At 36.5% G+C, this 20,027-nt stretch overlaps 1 protein-coding gene across 1 annotated transcript in view; it reads right to left on the bottom strand.

Annotated features, from left to right (window-relative positions):
* Grm8 (glutamate metabotropic receptor 8) overlaps window positions 1-20,027 on the bottom strand; it is an 805,433-nt gene that overhangs the window by 144,779 nt on the left and 640,627 nt on the right. Inside the window, exon 7 of the mRNA XM_032906859.1 lies at window positions 2,496-2,632. Coding sequence (XP_032762750.1) covers window positions 2,496-2,632 — 137 coding nt within the window. The remainder of the gene's footprint in view (window positions 1-2,495; window positions 2,633-20,027) is intronic.

Here is a 20,027-nt window from a genome sequence, read left to right as displayed (position 1 = left end):
AAATTAGTATACCAGGGAGTTGATCACTTCATTCATTAGCTTCCCAGAATCGCCCCATATTGTAAGCCTGTGTCAAAACATTGCCTTGTGTCCAATATATATCTGTGTATATATGTATGTACACAGAATGCCATTAAAATGAAATTTTAAATTCTGCTTTGGAAAGAAAACATTTTATATTTTGAAAATAAGGTCTTGGAAACCACTCAGCCATGTAATTGCCCAGGTGACAACATCTATCAAAATACCATTGCAGTAAAACAAAACAAAACAAAACAAAATTCTATGCATTTATCTTAAGTGACAAGTACATTGTAAGTGCAGAGAAAATTTTCCAACTGGAAGGAAGTAGGAACTGATTATGTCAACATTTTCAATGTAGGATTTTCTGTAGAATTTCCACATATTGTCCTTGCTTACTCTCTTACTTCCCTCTCCTCCTGTTCAGAACATTCTAAAGAAGATTCAAGTGCCTCTTCTAAAAGGACTTCAGGTCTCTACTTACAGAACTCTCAGAATCCCAAGATTAGATAGAATTCTGAGACGGGGAGTACCACATGAGGCAGTGCTTATGGGCCACAGGTACATGAGGAAATGGACTAAATGATTTCTTACTTTACTGCATTTAATTTTTATTACAACCATGTTAGGTGGTCACTTTGACCTTGGAGTTTATAAAAGAAGGTAAAATAATGTTATACATTATGCAATATCTAAAGCAGGGGCCTATAAATCAGTAGCTTCCAAAGGACTCCTCCTTCAAGCAATGGTCTGTTCCAATTTCCTAGCAGAGTTATGTGAATCCAGTCCTTGATGTATATCTGCCCTCCACAGCCTTATTCACTGTCTTTCCTGAGAATGGCAGTGCCATTTTTTCAATAAGCCTAGCACTATTATACAGTATAAGCAATCACCAGCCTGCACGAAAAGTCGTACAAGCTATTGTGATATATTTATGAGAAATAACAAAGTTGAACATAAAACATTTATGCATCGTTAAATGCACATAAAAGAACAGCTTAAGATTCCACTCTGAATTTTAGGATGCACAGATTATGTGTACAAAGAAGAGCTATGTGTGCCATTGGTGTGATTGTTACTTAGGACTCTTAGTCCATGAGAAGGACCTTGGTACTATTCACAGTACATGACGATTTCAGACAATTCAGCTTAATATGTAAATTCTTAACCAAAGCAACATGATAAACACTTTGATGTGGGCAAAGGTCAGACAAAAACAGCTTTCCCAAATAAGCCATTTTCAACTTTTTCTTGGTCATATTCAATTTACTTCACAGAGATATGCTTCCAAAAGAGGCCTGTCCAAGAGATATTGACTTTCAGATTATAAATAATCTGTGGCATTTTTCAAAGTTCCGTTTCAATAAATCGATTTAGGTCTCAGGACAATGGAAGAGGTTCCCACACGCGCTGAAGGCCTCACTGGAGACCCAGGCTTGCCTTCTGCAGTAGCTAGATGCAAAGCTGCTTCTGCACGGCTGAATGAGAGCTGCTGTCCCAGCCATCAGGAAGGCACTTGCAGAAAGCAAACTACAGTTCTGTAATTTATTATCATCACTGCTTTGCTGGGAACTTGGGTGGCAGAGACTACAAAACTCTGTCACTTCAAGAGACATATTTGAGCATACAGGAGTAGAAAAATGTATTAGACTATCATCCGATGTTTTTGAGAGGTGTCAAATGCTCTGTATTACATGGCTTTGAGAAGATGACAGTCATTACAAGAGTAAATTAATTGCACATTGCAAACATACAACAGTGGAAAAGCAGTTTCTAGGTCAGGAGAAATATTTTTACAGGCATTTTATGGCCCACAGAGAAAACACTCCCTATTTTAGTCATTCCTTAGGCTGTGTGACTGAATATTCTTAAGCCTTTGTATAAGAAAGTTCCAGATCTCCACTGAGTCAACAGGACACCCTACTCTGCACCTAAGTCAGTGTGCGTTAACAGAGCCGGGACTGTTAAAATGTGAAATAAGTCTTTTAAGGTGAAATAAAAGATGCTTTGAACCAAGTCTCTTACCTCTAACCCTGCCCCTTGCACAGTGGGTTCTCCTAGACTTCTCTTCACCTTCAAGCTCAGGATGGTTTCATAGCCCAGAACAACCCTTTATGTTTTTGTCAGGTGACATTAGGGTATATCTTGCTTCAAAGTCTCAGGGCATTCCTTGTTTAAAAGGTAGTTTTCTGGACTTAAACTGATGGAAGCTTGCTTGGTTCTGTCAGAGTCCCATATGAGAAAAACTGAAGCCAGCTAGCTGGCAAAACCTAGACAAATAAATGCCAGCTGCTATGGTCACTGGGAACCCACTTCAACCTGGGCTCTAAGTGCATAGTCCAAAGAAAATTTGACCTCCCTCTTTTTATAGATATTGTGAGATTCCTCTGAAGATGTTTGAGTTCCGTACGCTAAAAGGAAACATCCCCCTTTAAGAGCTAGATACGCTAATGCATGACAATAGTGATACTTGCTTTTAGATGAAGTTGATTGGTCCAGTGCCCGATGATTTTGTACTCTGTACTTTTGTTGTTTATCTGATACTGGAAGATATCGTAGCGTCCGGGAGCATCTCCATTTTCATTAAAAGTGACAGGTGTACCAGCACTGCCTATTAAGATTAGGAAAACGCTGTTAGCATATATAGTAACAGCCCATTGGGCTTATTTTCCTCTAAGGAAGAAGAGGTAGATTAAAATACATTGTGTGTGTACTAAGTGATATGGAGATTTTTATCCATGCGTTGTCATTCTTAATAGTATAGTAGAAAATCAGCCAAGACGCACAGGGAGAAATAAGGACTATATCATATACATTAGAAAGTAACGGTGAATACCTAAGCTAAACATTATGTATACCAGCTAAACGAATAAAAATTAACAGTCTGACTATTCACTACTAGCTGCCTAGAATGCGACTTGAAGGGAGAAAATGTACATGTGTAGAAATATGACACCAATTGTGTTAGGAACTACGAGCGTCAACACAAAATCAACATCCCACCGAGAAGCCTAAACGTTTGACTTTGTAGCAAGTTCAACTGCAATCTGAAGCAGGTGCACTGATCAGTCCCATTGCTTCTGAGTAGATCACTGTAGTCTACTCTTCGAAACCTCTGCTGGGCAAGGCAGAATGAGCAGTGGAGAAGCCCAGCTCTGCTCCGACCATCAAAGTCCCATAATTCACTGTGACAAGTGTAATCGTGGCAGAACAGCAGGATGTAAGAAAGTTTGTCTCGTCTAAGCTCCATTTCTCTTGGAAGCTTTCATCTTTCCTCCTGATAACTTTTGCTCACTTGTGCTTTCCCTCTTATTAACTTTTCTATAATCACAGGTGTGGGAGTCAAATGCAAATGCAATGAGAACGCCAATGTTTTCCCATTCCATCGCACTGAGCTCTTTACACAGACTTCTCTTTTTCTCAAACAGCCTTTAAAACTCCCTTCATCTCCACGGATTAGTCTTTCTCAACTTGAAACATTCAGTTGACAGGAATTCCTTTACTTGGTGCCTATCTTCTCCCTGCAGGGTCCCTTTCTCAAGGGATATTGGATGTCATTTCTCTTCTGCAATGCAGTTCCCTTTTCTTGCTGTCCTTTTCTACATTATAGTCTCCAAAGTATGTACAGTTAACATGTAAATAGGTTAACATCCTACAATGACTTTCTTAAATTATTTGCAACATTTATCTGGTTGTTTATAAAACATAAAATGTAAATTATCAAATGACATGATTACAGATATATAATAACTTGCCTATAAATGGAGAGTTGTAGAGTTCCGATATAAGTGAAGTGTGTTCTTAGGATTTCACAGATATATGTTCATTATAATTGACTTTATTCTGAAAGTGTGAACATGATATGAAGTCTCCAAGGAGACCACAGATATCAAGACTATTTAGAACTCTTGTCCCTACAGGAGAGGACACAGCCATGAAGAAAGGGTCACTGGCATGAGAAATAGAAAGCTACATGCTCATGTTGATCTCCCCATCCATTTGTGCATTCATGCACAGTGAAAGCTGGCCAATGATCATGAATGAATAGTACATGTGCTTTGTTACAAATTATTATTTTCAGAAATCTATGCAGAAAACGATTTTATATTACTAAGTGTGAAAACTGAGGAAGAAAATAATTTTATCTAATCAGTCAGCTTATCGTACTAGTCTTTAGATGCTCAAGGTGAAACCTACTTTCTACTACTGAACAAAACATTTCTAGTGATGTCAGACTTGTTAACCGGTTTAGTATTTCCCATGAATTTCTGTGACGTAAGAATAATGGAAGTTTTTTTTCTCATAGAGATTTTATGAAACTTAAATTAGTCAATTCTTATAAAGTGCTTAGACCAATGCATGGGATAAATAAATATTATGATTCACACTATAATCATTTTTGGTAAATATCAATGTATGCTGGCAGAAAGAATGTGTAAAGTTCTTTAAGTGTTTCCTAAACAGTTACTAGGATTCAAATAACAGGTTTCAGTTGGAAAAAGCATATGTTCTGAACATCATAATAACATCAGTTTCTGATATTTATACATCATTTTTTAAAATAAGACTATATTTAAATTTCGCAATCTAACATTCCCACTGCTGTCATTGTGTTGACCAAATGACTGCTTTTCAATCACAGGCCACAATTGTTTTCAAGATGAAAGTCGTCACTTCTGCAATATACAGACGATGACAGCACACTGGCTTCTGTATAAATTTATGGCCAACTGCTTCTGCATATTATTTCTCCAGTTAAAAGAAAGTCTATTGGTAGTCAACTGAGTCATTGTCCCAAAAATAATGACTTCTAATTTAGAGACTTCACATATCACTTTGATATCAACTTACACCAGATTTGACAATGAATGACGGAAGACTGTTTGAAATGGGTCAAGAAGATCAATTCAGAAATCAGCTTGAGTTCAAACCCCCAGTTCTATCAGTTGGTGGATGTTACTGTCTGCTGTCATTCCCAATTTCACTGTATCTCACTTTTCTTATCCATAACCTAAGCTGGAAATAATCCCACACAAAACACTATATGACTAAATGGACCGATCTGTGTAAATACACAGTGCATATCACATGAATGTGAACAACTATCATACCTCTTTCATGGTGGTCTGTGAGCACAATGATTTTCATGATATTTATCTTGCTAATCCCTACAACTTTCAATAGAGTGGCAAATAAAATGAGACTCCAATTCCCTCAGTGCCCACATTTTGAATCACCATTTTCTCTTTCACATCTAAGTCTGTCTTCCTTATCCCAACTCCTCTCAATAATTTGTGTCTCAAGTCATGCACTTGTAGAAACTTGATCACACAAAACTGGCTAGACACCCAACTAGTTCTTCCTCTCCAAACTGGATCAACAAAACTCTTCACTCTCCTCTGCATATTTTACTATTCACCCCATTTACGACCTTAAATTCGTTGGAGAGATAATTATTGAGAGCCCACTAAGTGTTCAACACAGCACATCCTATTTTTCTCCCAACAGTCTCCTTGATGTAAAAGGAATACATCTGTTAATCTTGGTAAGCACTATATTAAAGAAAGATGCATGCTCCCATAGAGAGAGCAGATCTCTGGGATAGTCAGGGATGGCTGAGGAACATCGTCATATGAAACTGAGCACCAGGTAACAATACCACGTGGCATTACTTAGGCTACTTTACACGGGATAATTGATTTATGAAATAGCAAATGAGTCAAAGCTATTATTCTAGAATTTATTCGCAGATAATTCCATATCAGAGTCACTGTTTTGGGGAACTTGGGTCCTGGTGGAAAAACCCATGGTTACATTGAATCTTGTTTTCCTAATCTGCATTCTGGTCATGGCAAAATATGGATTTGAATTACTTCAACCTTCTCTCATAAAGAACTAGCACCATTGAATGTTGACCCTGTCCAAATAAGTTCTGTCGTTCTCTGGACTACAAAACAAAGAGCACCCTTGAATAGGACTTATAACTCTTTACCACAGGTTTGCCAGCTGTTTTAAAACTCTGAAACTGCACCCCCCCCAAGACAACCAAACTAAGTTGCATTTGCCTAGGAAAAATTCAAATATTGGTCAATTTATTGTGTTTTAATAAGAGCAATGGTAAAAATAAAGCAAATATATTTAAATTGAGATCATTTAGATATTTATTTATATAATATAAATTATATCCCATCAATTTTCTCATTTTATTTCATTCTGCCTGGCACTCAAAGTATTTCATACATTTTGTAATATATTACATTTTTTTAAAATGCTTTCTATCCATGTGGACCTATAAAAAATGGAGAACAAACACATTGATTTGTGAGGTGACATTTTTAGTAGTCAGGAACTGCCCTCGGGGTCTCCACATCTCCTTGACTGTTCAATAGGAAATGTGTAGAAAATTTATATTTTTATTACTCAGCATATCATGAACTTCTAATGTGGTTCTATAGGGAAATTTTTTATATCAAAATGTTACTTCCTTTGAGTGTTATATGGGGAAAGATGGCTTGTCTTGGGATTTGGAGACTGAAGTTTGATTTCTACATCTTCAAATTAGCTGTGTGTATCTGAACAGGAGACCCCATTTACACACAACTTTTTTCTCATCTCAAAGATTATCAGAATAAGATCAGCTTCTCCACACTACCCAAAGGATGTATGACACTACATGAATGAAAAGCATTTGATATGTGAGAGACATCAGAACAATATGGTTAAAACTGTCCTCAGTTGAGCTCATGTTTTGCCTACTCTTCTGCTTAGCTGGTTCATGCTATATTGTTTCCTCATTTGGAAAAAAAAAAGGAACGTGGGAACGATTTGTTTACTTTTAAATGTAAGAAATGTAAATCTATTTTTAATTGTCACTCAAGCTTGTCTCATTTTTTTTAAATCTTTACTTTTTTTCTTTCCCATTTAGTGACAAATGTTACTGGTTAGTAATCTCATTATCCAAGTAGAAAAAATGAAGGATGAAATCAGTTAACTTACTAGTTTTGATAACCTTAAAGATTATTTAAATAACTGACACAAATCCAATATGAAATAATAATACTCAACAAAATCATGGTTATTTATGCTTTCCTTCCCTTAATCCAATTTATAAATATGCTTTACAACCAATAAATACAATACAATATTCTAATAGAATTACACCACAAAATAAGTGTTTGGGAACCCGACAGCTCTCCACAAGCCTTAGTTTCTTCCTTGGAAGACATTTGCACTGGAATTACCATATTCATCTCTAGCTACACTTCTGTTGAAATATCTCATGGTTTTACTATTACCTATTGGCTTCTGGATTAGCTCAATGCATTCCCGATTTTCATTTTCCTTCTAACTTTCTAGCATATCATCATCTGCTATAAACATCTCCCTCTTAAATTTGAGTTATCAAGTGATTATACTTAATACTACACCAGCTCTGGTTGGTGGTAACCACTTTAAAAGAGCACAATCAGAAAACCCTTCTCATTGGAATAGTTCCGTTCCTTCTTCCCAAACACTGATCACAGACAAAGTCTCTCTCCTGGACTCTAGGTAAACCTTACTGAGCACTTTTCACTTGTTTCTCCCTCAGGAATGTTTGCAGATACCCAAGTCTGACTGACTGACCAGTTGAAGTCAGATCTAGAAATAAGATCCTAAAATAAAAGCCGCATTGTTCCATTAGGAAAAAACACAAGCAAACTATTGCCCACCCCTCTCAACTAACAAATCCTATCTCCAAACTTCTTCTAGATTGCGGATTCTTTTTTCCACTAAGCTTCTCTAGACCATGATATTTCTATGAACACCTTGACAATACTTGGTATTCATACAGAACATTCTTGTCCATTTTTGACCCTCAGACAAAGTATAATGTACAGACAAGTCAAACTCCATGGTTTCTCTCTTTAAAAATTATTCAGTGACTTCCCATGTAACTTATATTAAAATCTAAAAGCCTTATGGTATTGTTCAAAGTCCCCCATTTCTCTTGTCTAATTCATGTTCTATATTTTTCCATCGTGGTCATATTTCTCTTCCAAAGATCATGAAAGTTGCTGTATCCCAGGAATTTTATCTTCTCTTCTTTCTCATTATATTCATCTGTCAGATCTTTATAAATGCCTCTTTATTATGCATATACTATTAAAAGTAGCAGAGTACATTCCCATCTAATAGGGTCAGTATCCTATCCCTGTAACCCACTATAATATACAGTGTTTATTTCCTTCATGACATTTGTATGTATCTAAAATATACCAGGTTCTTAAATTACTTGATGCACAATGCTGGATTATATGCTCAGGATTAAGGAAATTTTTCCCAGCATACTTATTACCATGTAAGTAGCACCAGTCTATTGGTTAAGTATTAGGAATCCATATTCACTGTTTCCTTAGTACATGGCAAGGTTATAATTACAATAATTCTACTCAGGTGTGGCCAAATGATTAGCTGTAGACACTCTTATGTGAGGGAATCCTTGGGGTATTTGAAAATTCATCATAAACATCCTAAGTGGACATTTGTATTGTTTCTCTTTCTGGATGGTCATATGGAAGTGAGATTATAGGTAAACTGAGTCTATATCTTAGGATTAGGACAGAGTTTTCATAAAGCTGGAATCACAGAGTGAGGAGGTCTATGCTACTATTGTCAGTCATTCAGTCTTTTGCATGAGTGTAAAATAATTCACTCTGTTTCAGATACTACAGATTTTGAGTCTACTATTTCCAGCAGACAACCATAAATGACTGCCTAGTTATGAGTTCACAATATTTAAAGGTCAGCGAATGTAATCAGATTATCAGTAGAGATGAATGCGTCTACCAGAGGTGGACTCTACGAGTTCCCTTTCCCCACTGTTGGGCGTTTCATCTGAGGTACCTCCCTTTGAGTCCTGAGAGGTTTTCAACTCCAGGTCTGGTACTTTCTAGAGGGTTTCCTCACCTCCCACCCCCTGAAGTTGCATATTTCCGCTCATTCTGCTGGCCCTCAGGGCTTCTCTCCTGTTTCCCCCTGCTCACATACCTGATCATGTTTCCCTTTTACCCTCTCCCCTTCTCCCACCCAGGTTTCTCCCTCCATCTGCCGCCCATGATTGCTTTCTTCTCCTTCCCAAGTGGGATTGAAGCATCCTCAATTGGGCCCTTCTTCTTGTTAACATTCTAGGGACCTGTGGATTTTACCTTGGTTTTCTGTACTTTTTTGGCTAATGTCCACTTACTAGTGAGTATATACCATGCATGTCCTTTTGGGTCTCAGTTACCTCACTAAGGATGATATTTTCTAACCCCATCCATTTGCCAGCAAAACTCATGATGGTTGACATCCCACAGTAAAAAATGCTAACATAAAATTTTTCCTGTCTAAAAGAACCGCGGGAACAAAAATGGGAGAAGAGACTGAGGGAAAGGAAGTTCACTGACCTGCCCCACTTGGGATACATCTCAAGTGGAGACTCCAAGGCCTGGTGCTATTACTGATGCTACAATGTGCTTATAAACAGGAGCCTGGCATGGATATCCTCTGAGAGGCCCACAAAAGCAGCTAAGACTGAAGCAGATACTTAAATCCAATCACTGGACTGAAATTGGGGGCCCCTGTGGTTGAATTAGGAAAAATATGAAAGAAACTGAGGAGGAGAGCAACCCCATAGGACCAGCAGCCTCAACTCACCTGGACCCCTGAGGTCTCTCAGACACTGAGCCACCAACCAGGCAGCATACAGGAACTGATCCAAGGCCCCCAGACACATATACAGCAGAGGATTGCCTGGTTTGGCCTCAGAGGGAAAGAACATGCCTAACTCTTGAGAAACTTGAGCGCCCAGGAAGTGGGGAGGTCTGGTGTGGCAGAGGATGTCTGCCTGTAGACAGTGGGGAGGAAGAGTGGGATGAGGGACTATAGGAGGGTGGACCAGGAAGGGGAACAACGGACTGCAAAAAATAAAATAATTAAAAAATGAAATGAAATGATTCAGTTCATGCTACATAAAGACATGGGGATGAATTGATGACCGGTTTCAGAATTCTAAGTTTTAGTGTCAATTACTACAATAGATATATCAAGTGTATAATGTGTCTGTATATTATACATAATGATATATGTTACATAATGAAAAATCATTCTCTAAGATTTCACTGAGCAACTACGTTAATTTTTTTCTAAATGAGTACAATGATTCTCAAATAATTGGATGTTCCAATAAAAATTAAATATAAAAGTCTTAAAATCTCAGTTTTGGTAAAAAAAATGTTTTTCTATACTGCTGTATGAAAAATAAGAAAGTATAAGGAATATAATCGAATGGCATTTCTGATCCTCTGATCTGAACCTCCTTTGATTGTTTTCATTAGGTAACTGAACTTAGAACAGGCTTCCTTGCCTCTTGTGGAAATGTCTTTATGATCCTTGGATTAAAGGTGCTTTTATGGTTGCAAAAATGTCATCATTGTTAATGAATAGCCCCATTTGAGAAATAGAAATGCAAACTATAATTGCATTTATAGTACTCAAATAAGCTGACTGAACTTTTAACATTAAGAAAAGACACATTACTTCGTGATACACATCTCAGGGAAGCAGATATATTAGGAGGTTTAAATGAAATCTCTTGTAAGAAAAGTGGCCAAAGAGACTATTAAAATATCAAATGTTTGGTTAAAGCAAATGAATGGGATAAAAAGACCATTGTAATTAAATAAGATTGATTCATAAATCTTAAAAGATATTTGGGAACAAAGAAAAGTATCCTATTGCTTCTGAATGTACTCAATACATTCTCATTCTGTATAAGCAATTTTCTCTGATTCTCATGCCACTGACTTTCTCATGATACCTTTTGTTGTATTGAATATCTAATACCTAGGGCTTTGCATATGAAACATTCATTGAAGAAATAACTGTTTCTGTTAATAATCCTTTTTGTAATATTTTTATTGGATATTTTATTTATTTACATTTCGAATGTTATCCCCTTTCTGGGTTTCCCCTCTGGAAAGCCCCTATCTCGTCTCCCCTGCCCTCTGCTTCTATGAGGGTGCTACCCCATCCACCCACCCACTTCCACCTCTCTGCCCTGGCATTTCCCTACCCTAGGGCATTGAGCGTTCCCAGGTCTAAGAGCCCCTCCTCCCATTGATGTCCAATAAGGGCATCCTCTGCTGTATATGCAGCTGGAGCCACGGGTCTGTCCATGTGTATTCTTTGCTTGGTGGTTTAGTCCCTGGGAGCTCTGGGGGATGTGGTTGGTTGATATTGTTGTTCTTCCTATGGGTTGCAAACCACTTTAGCTCCTTCAGTCCTCTCTGTAATTCCTCCATTGGGGACCCCATTCTCAGTTCAATGGTTGGCTGCAAGCATTCAGCTCTGTATTTGTCAGACTCTGTCAGAGCCTCTCAAGACACCGCTATATCAGGCTGCTGTCAGCATGCATTTCTTGGCATCTGCAATACTGTCTGGGTTTTGTGGCTATATATGTGCTAGATCCCCAGGTGGGGCAGTCTCTGGATGGCCTATCCTTCAGTCTCTGCTCCACACTTTGTCTCCATATTTCCTTCCTTGAGTATTTTGTTCCCCCTTCTAAGAAGAACTGAAGCACCCACGTTTTGGTCTTCCTTCTTGAGATTTGTGGTCTGTTAATTGTATCTTGTTTATTCCGAACTTTTTGGCTAATATCCACTCATCAGTGAGTACATACCATGTGTGTTCATTTGTAACTGGGTTACCTCATTCAGGATGATATTTTCTAGTTCCATCCACTTGCCTAAGAATTACATGCAGTCATTGTTTTTAATAGCTGAGCAGTACTCCATTATGTAAATGTACAACATTTTCTGTATCCATTCTTCTGCTGAAGGACATCTGAATTCTTTCCAGCTTCTGGCTATTATAAATAAGGCTGCTATGGATAAAGTGGTGCATGTGTCCTTGTTGTAGGTTTGTGCATCTTTTGGAAATAATTATCTTACACCGATGTTGACAAAAACGTGAGAGAGGCAATAAAAGGAGGAAATGAGAAAGGGAAAAAGAGAGAAGTACAGACAACATATACTTAGAAGAGGACTTTAATCAAATAGTTCACTGTCTTGCATCAGAAAGAGTATCTTGTTACTTAAATTTATAACTGATTTTAACGATTTCTGCAATGAATGATATTATTTCCATGTAACGAATAATCTTAGATCCAAAGTTTAAAATTTTTTAGTTCATATTTTTAATGAGACCTTTAAATTTACCATTTTCAAACATTTAAATCCTTTTGTAGTTGATGTATAAGGTACAATTTCACTTTTATATAAATACACTTCTGTTTAAGTTACTGTTCTATCAATGTAAAGAGACATCATGACCAAGGCAAAACCTATAAAATAAAGCATTTAATTGGGAGTATTTTACAGTTTCAGAGTATTTATATAAAATTATGAAAGAGATAAGCAGACATTGGAGTGTTGCCTGAGAAGGTTACATGCTGAATAGCAGGCAATGAAAAAGACACTGGGGCTAGCATAGGATTTTAAAACACCAAAGCTTAGCCCCACTGACACATCTGCTCCAACAAGGCTAGGCCTTCCAGTCCTTTCGAAAATTTGTACTAACTGGGGACCAAGCACTCAAATAAATGGACTTGTGCTAGACAGATGGCTCAGTGGTTAAGAGCACTGGTTTCTCTTTTAGAGGACCTAGGCTTAATTCCCAGCAACCACAAGGCCGTCCAAAACTCTGTAACTACTGTTCCAGGGGATCCAACAGACTCATATAGATATAAATGCATGCAAAATACCAATGTATATAAAAATAAAAATCAAAAATACATGGACTTATGGGAGGCATTCTCATTCAAACCTCCACAGATATATAACTGAATTTTTTTCAATTTTTACAGTGAATGATTTTTATCCCCAAGTAACATTTTTTTAGGGTATTCCTGATCACGCTTATCTGATGACGGATTTCTTAATTTTTTGATTTTGTTTTTTACTTTTATTGGATAGTTTTTATTTATATTTCAAATATTATTCCATTTGCAGGCTTCCTGGACATAAGCTCCCTATCCCACCCTCCTTCCCCTTCTTCTATAAGGGTGTTCCCCTCCCCATCCATCCCCCTTCCAATCCCCCGACATTACCCTACACTGGGTGTACAAGCTTGGCAGGACCAAGGGTTTCTCCTTCCATTGGTGCCCAACAAGTCCATCCTTTGCTACATATGGAGCTGGAGATATGGGTCAGTCCATGTACAGTCTTTGGGTAGTGGTTTAGTACCTAGGAGCTCTGGTTGGTTGGCATTCTTGTTCTTATGGGGTTGCAAACATCTGAAGCTCTTTCAATCCTTTCTCTAATTCCTCCAACCAGGGTCATGTTCTCAGTTGAATGGTTTGCTGCTAGCATTCACCCCTGTATTTGACATGCTCTGGCTGTATCTCTCAGGAGACAGATATATCCAGTTCCTGTCAGCATGCACTTCTTAGCTTCATCAATCTTATTTTGTTTGGTGGCTGTATATATATTGGCCACATGTGGAGAAGTCTCTGAATGGCCCTTCCTTCAGTCTCTGCTCCAAAGTTTGCCTCCATATTCCCTCCTATGAATATTTTTCTTCCCTCTTTTAAGAACGAGTAAAGCACCTAAACTTTGATCATTTTTCTTCTTGATCTTCATGTAGTTTGTGGATTGTATCTTGGGTAATTCAAACTTTTTGGGCTAATAGCCACTTATCGGTGAGTGCATACCATGTGAGTTTTTCTGTGATTGGGTTACCACACTCAGCATGATATTTTCTAGTTCAATCCATTTGCCTATGAATTTCATGAAGTCATTGTTTTTGATAGCTGAGTAGTACTCCATAGTATAGATGTATCACATTTTCTGTATTCATTCCTTGGTTGAAGGGCATCTGGGTTCTTTATATCCAGCTTCTGGATATAATAAATAAGGTTGCAAGGAACATAGTGGACCATGTGTCTTTATTGTATGTTGGAGCATCTTTTGGGTATATGCCCAGGAGAGGTATAGCAGGATCCTCAGGTACTGCAATGTCCAATTATCTGAGGAACTTCCAGACTGATTTCCACAGTGGTTGAAACAGGTTGCAACCCACCAACAATGGAAGAATTTTTCTTTCTCCACAATTTCACCAGCATCTGTTGTCACCTGAGTATTTTTATCTTAGACATTCTGACTGGTGTGAGGTAGAATCTCAGGGTTGTTTTGATTTGCATTTCCCTGATGATTAAGGATGATGAACATTTCTTTAGGTACTTCTCTACCATTCAATATTCCTCAGTTGAGAATTCTTTGTTTTTAGCTCTGTACCCCATTTTTACACAGTTATTTGGCACTCTGGAGTCTAACTTTTTGAGTCTTTGTATACTTTAGATATAAGCCCTCTGTGAGATATAGGATTCGTAAAGATCTTCTCCTAATCTGTTGATTGCCAATTTGTCCTAATGACAGTGTCCTTTGCCTCACAGAAGCTTTGCAGTTTTATGAGGTCCCATTTGTCAATTCTTGATCTTAAAACAAGAATTGCTCAGGAAATTTCCCACAGTACCCACTTTTTCTTCTATTAGTATGAGTGTATCTGCTTTTATGTGGAGGTCATTGATCCAAATGGACTTGACCTTTGTACAAGGCAATAAGAATGGATTGATTTGCATTCTTCTACATGCTGACCTTCACATAAACCAGCATCTGAAAATGCTATCTTTTTTACATTGGATTGTTTTAGCTCCTTTGTCAAAGATCAAGTGACCATAGGTGTGTGGGTTCATTTCTGGGTCTTCAATTCTATTTCATCGATTTATCTGCCTGTCTCTGTAGAGTCAATACCATAGAGTTTTTAATCACTATTGCTCTGTAATATTGCTTGAGGTCAGGAATGGTGATTCCCTCAGAAGTTCTTTTATTGTTGAGTATAGTTTTCGATATATTGGGTTTTTTGTTATTCCAAATGAATTTGCAAATTTCTCTTTCTAACTCTATGGAGAATTGAGTCGGAATCTTGATGGGGATTGCATTGAATCTGTAGATTGCTTTTGGCAAAATGGCCATTTTTACTATATTAATCCTGCCAATCCTGGGAGGTCTTTCCATCTTCTGAGATCTTCAATTTCTTTTTTCATTGACTTGAAGTTCTTGTCATACAAATTTTTCACTTGCTTGGCTAGAGTCACACTAAGGTATTTTATATTATTTGGGACTATTATGAAGGGTGTAATTTCTTTCTTAGCCTGTTTATCCTGTGAGTAGAGGAAGACTATTTATTTGTTTGAGTCTATTTTATACCCAGACGCTTTGATGAAGTTGGTTATCAGGCTTAATAGTTCTCTGGTAGAACTTTTGGGGTCACTTAAGTATACTATCATATCATCTGCAAATAGTGACAATTTTGCTTCTTCCTTTCCAATTTGTATCCCTTTGACCTCCTTTAGTTGTCTGATTGCACTGGCTTGGACTTCTGGTATTATATTGAATAAGTAGGGAGAGAGTGGGCAGCCTTGTCTAGTCCCTTTTTTAGTGGGATTGCTTCAAGTTTCTCTCCATTTACTTTAATGTTATCTACTGGTTTGTTGTATGGTGCTTTTACTGTTTAGGTATGGGCCTTGAATTCCTGATCTTTCCAGGACTTTTATCATGAAGAAGTGTTGAATTTTGTCAAATGCTTTCTCAGTCTCTAATGAAATGATCATGTGGTTTTTTTCTTTGAGTTTGTTTATATAGTGGATTATGTTGATGGATTTCCATATATTGAACCATCACTGCATCCCTGGGATGAAGACTATTGATCATGATGGATGATTGTTTTGATGTGTTCTTGGATTCTGTTTGCAATAATTTTATTGAGTATTTTTGCATCAATATTCATAAGGGAAATTGGTCTGAAGTTTTCTTTCTTTGTTGGGTCTTTGTTTGGTTTAGGTATAAGAGTAATTGTGGCTTCATAGAAGGAATTTGGTAGTGCTCCATCTGTTTCTATTTTGTGGAATAGTTTGGACAGTATTGTTATGAGGTCTTCTATGAAGGTCTGATAGAATTCTGCACTAAACTCATCTGGACCTGGGCTCTTTTTTGTTGGGAGACTTTTAATAACTGCTTCTATTTCTTTAGGAGTTATGGTGTTGTTTACATGGTTTATCTGTTCCTGATTTAACTTTGTTACCTCATATTTGTCCAGAAAATTGTCCATTTCCTCGAGATTTTCCAGTTTTGTTGAATATAGGGTTTTGTAATAAGATCTGATTTTTTTTTAATTTCCTCAGATTCTGTTGTTATATCTCCCATTTCATTTCTGATTTTATTAATTTAGATACCCTATCTGTGCCCTCTGGTTATTCTGGCTAAGGGTTTATCTATGTTGTTGATTTTCTCAAAGAACTAGCTCCTGGTTTTATTGATTCTCTGTATATTCCTTTCTATATCTACTTGGTTGATTTCAGCCCTGAGTTTGATTATTTCCTTCCTTCTACTCCTCTTGGGTGTATTTGCTTCTTTTTAGAACTTTTAGGTGTGCTGTCAAGCCACTAATGTATGCTCTCTCTTACTTCTTTTTGGAGGCACTTAGAGCTGTGGTTTTTCCTCTTAGCACTGCTTTCATTGTGTCCCAGAAGTTTGGGTATGTTGTGCCTTCATTTTTATTAAATTCTAAAAAGTCTTAATTTCTTTATTTCTTCCTTGACCAAGTTATTGAGTAGAGCATTGTTCAATTTCCATGTATATGTGGGCTTTCTGACATTTTTCTTGTTATTGAAAACCAGTCTTAATCCATGGTGATCTGATAGGATGTGTGGAATTATTTCTTCCTGTATCTGTTGAGGCCTGTTTTGTGACTGATTTTGGAGAAAGTACCATGAGGTGCTGAGAAGAAGGTATATCCTTTTGTTTTAAGATGAATGTTCTATAAATATCTGTTAAGTCCATTTGATTCACAACTTTTGTTAGTTCCTCTGTGTTTCTGTTTAATATCTGTTTCCATGATCTGTCCATTGATGAGAGTAGGGTGTTGAAATCTCCTACTATCATTGTGTGATGTTCAATGTGTGATTTGAGCTTTAGTAAGATTTCTTTTATGAATGTAGATGCCCTGCATTTGGAGCATAGATATTTAGCATTGAGGGCTCATTCTGTTGGATTTTTCCTTTGATGAATATGAAGTGTCCTTCCTTATCTTTTCTGATAACTTTTGGTTGAAACTCAATTTTATTCAATATTAAAATGGCTACTCCGGCTTGTTTCTTCAGACCATTTTCTTGGAAATTTGCTTTCCAGCTTTTTAATCTGTGGTAGTGTCTGTCTTTGTCTCTGAGTTGTGTTTCCTGTACGCAGCAAAATCCTGGGTTCTCTTTATATATCCAGTCTGTTAGTCTATGTCTTTTTATTGGGGATCTGAGTCCATTGATGCTAAGAGATATTAAGGAATAGTGATTGTTTTTTTCATTGTTAGAGGGGAATTATGTTTGCGTGTTTCTGTTCTTTTTATTTTGTTGCATGGAGATTACTTTCTTGCTTTTTCTAGGGTGTAGTTTCCCTCCTGGTATTGGTGTTTTCCATCTTCTATCCTTTGTAGGGCTGGATTTATAGAAAGATTTTGTGTAAATTTGTTTTTGTCATGAAATAACTTGAGAGTTTTGCTAGATATAGCAAGCTGGCCTGGCATTTGTGTTCTCTTAGGGTCTGTATGACATCTGCCCAAGATTTTTTGGCTTTCACAGTCTCTGGTGAGAAGTCTGGTGTAATTCTTCTGGCGGGGGAAACTCATCAGCCGGGCCACACCCATGTAACCTTTTAATCAGAAATTCTAAAATATATTACATCACATCTTTATTAAATCTTTCTAAATTTATAATTTTCATGTGCATTTTCATCCAATTGTAACTGACACATAAAATTAGATGAAGATAGAATATCAAGTTTTATATAAGGACAACAAGTTCTTAAGTTTCTGTTGATTTCCTTCTTTCTCACTCAATGGATAGCTCCTTTTTCTTCTTTCTTTCTTTCTTTCTTTCTTTCTTTCTTTTTTCTTTTTTGTGTGAGCTGAGATGATAAGAAAAATGAATTGGTCTGTCTTTGCCTTTGTTAGAACCACTGTCCCATTTGTTTAGTTTTCTTCCAATATTATTTTACATGTTATTTATATCCATACAAAGACTTAAACTTAGAAAGTAAGTCACCTATTCACCCCAATAATGTCTGCCTTCTCTTTGCTTTATGCTTTTCTGTGTAAAAGTTAGAACCACCAAGTGGCCTAGGGTTAGAAAAAGATAGAACAAACATATTATCTAGGGAAAATGTACTTTTATACTATCTTCCTATTCAGTAACCACTGTTTCCTGATGATTGTTTAGTATTTAGTGTTTAAACAAGTCTTAAACCCAATTTATAATGTATATTTTCTCCAGTCTTTTCTTTCTCCAGTTTTTTGGTATTAAATATTGAATGCAAGAGCCTACATGTATTAATAATGTACTCTACCATGAAGCTAAATTTACAAACTTTTCTAAACTTTGTCTTTTGTAGATAATATCATGCATATGATAATTTATATACATGTTATTAACATTCCAATCTTTCACTGCTGAGTTTATCTTAAATAACATTACCTATGGCTTTCTTATAAGTATGTAAAATACAGTTGACATTTTTCATATGGGTGCTAAATGTAGAATTGTTCTGAACTTAAGGTGAATTTATTTCCCGTGGGACGTTTGAGACTGTGTGGGGATATTTTTAACTCATGATAAAATGATTGCATTGAAAACTAGTGGAAGAGGTTAGGGATGTGAAAATTACCCAAACATGCTCAGTATGTGTTCTATAAGAAAGAATGACTTTAAGACAGTAAAAAATATTAACTTTGAGCTGTCTGTGAATGTCTGTCCAGTATACCTATAAGTTATCTCTAGATTTTATTTACATATAAATAACCACAATATGTACAAATACTTATGCTTTTGTTTCTCACTTTATAAATCTTAGGTATTTATCATTTTGTTTTTCTCCATTTTTTCTGATACTAAACAAAAGTTGTATTCTCTTCTTACTGTACTTGTTTAAACATTATTATATTTAATTAGTTTACTTTGTGCTACTATGTGTTACAGGAGTGTTGGCCACAGCGTATAAGTATGTCTGTAACAACTCGTTAAATGGTTCTTTCCTTCTACCATCTAGAATCTGTGAATTGAAATCAGACGTGGACACAGCAGGAACCTTTCTATACTGAACCATCTCACCAACACTTTCTTCTACAATCTTTATTCTAAGTCTACCAAAAAGAGGAGTTGTGAACATTGTCATTGCTTTTGACTTAGTGTAATTTTTTATCTTAGGTCTTGACAAATGTTTGTCAGTTTAGGAATGCATTTTCCTTACAAATGTACTAACGTTCCTACTGTAAGCACATATTCTTGCATATTTTATTGCATATTAAAGTAATTTTTAGCATCCATTGATATCTTTTTCATTGTACGCTAATGAGTTGTATTTACGTGTTTTCAAATGTTGCATAATGTAATTTGAGACAAATTCACTGATGTCAATGAAGCAAATCAATATGCATTACTTGTTCAATTTGCCAGTGTATTGTGTAGAATGATTTCATACATACTCTTGCCTAAAATGGGCCTGAAATTTTTGTTATAATAACTTTTGTATTTTGCTTTAGGTATTAGATTGTGCACAACGCAAAAATATGATGTGAGAAAATAGTTCTATTGCTAGAAAAAATAATATGAAGTTATACCAGTATTTACTTTGAAAACTTTATAGAAGATATATTTGAAGTTGTCCCAAATACCCAGAAGAGAATTAAAAAAAATCCAACATGGTTAAGGGATATTCATGTAATGGAATATCACATCCTGTCAACAGGATGAACTACAGGGGTAGTGACTAATGTGGAATGAATATTTATCAACACTAATTGAAAATATAAGTCCATAAAATGTAATTTACAAAGTTATCAAATACAGTTTTTAATTTTGAGATTTGTACAGAAAAAACCACAAG

The sequence above is a fragment of the Rattus rattus genome, chromosome 6, assembly GCF_011064425.1.
Source record: "Rattus rattus isolate New Zealand chromosome 6, Rrattus_CSIRO_v1, whole genome shotgun sequence".
NCBI classification, from domain to species: Eukaryota; Metazoa; Chordata; class Mammalia; order Rodentia; family Muridae; genus Rattus; species Rattus rattus.
Note: the sequence above shows the minus strand (reverse complement) of the source record. Positions and strands in the feature narration are given on the sequence as shown.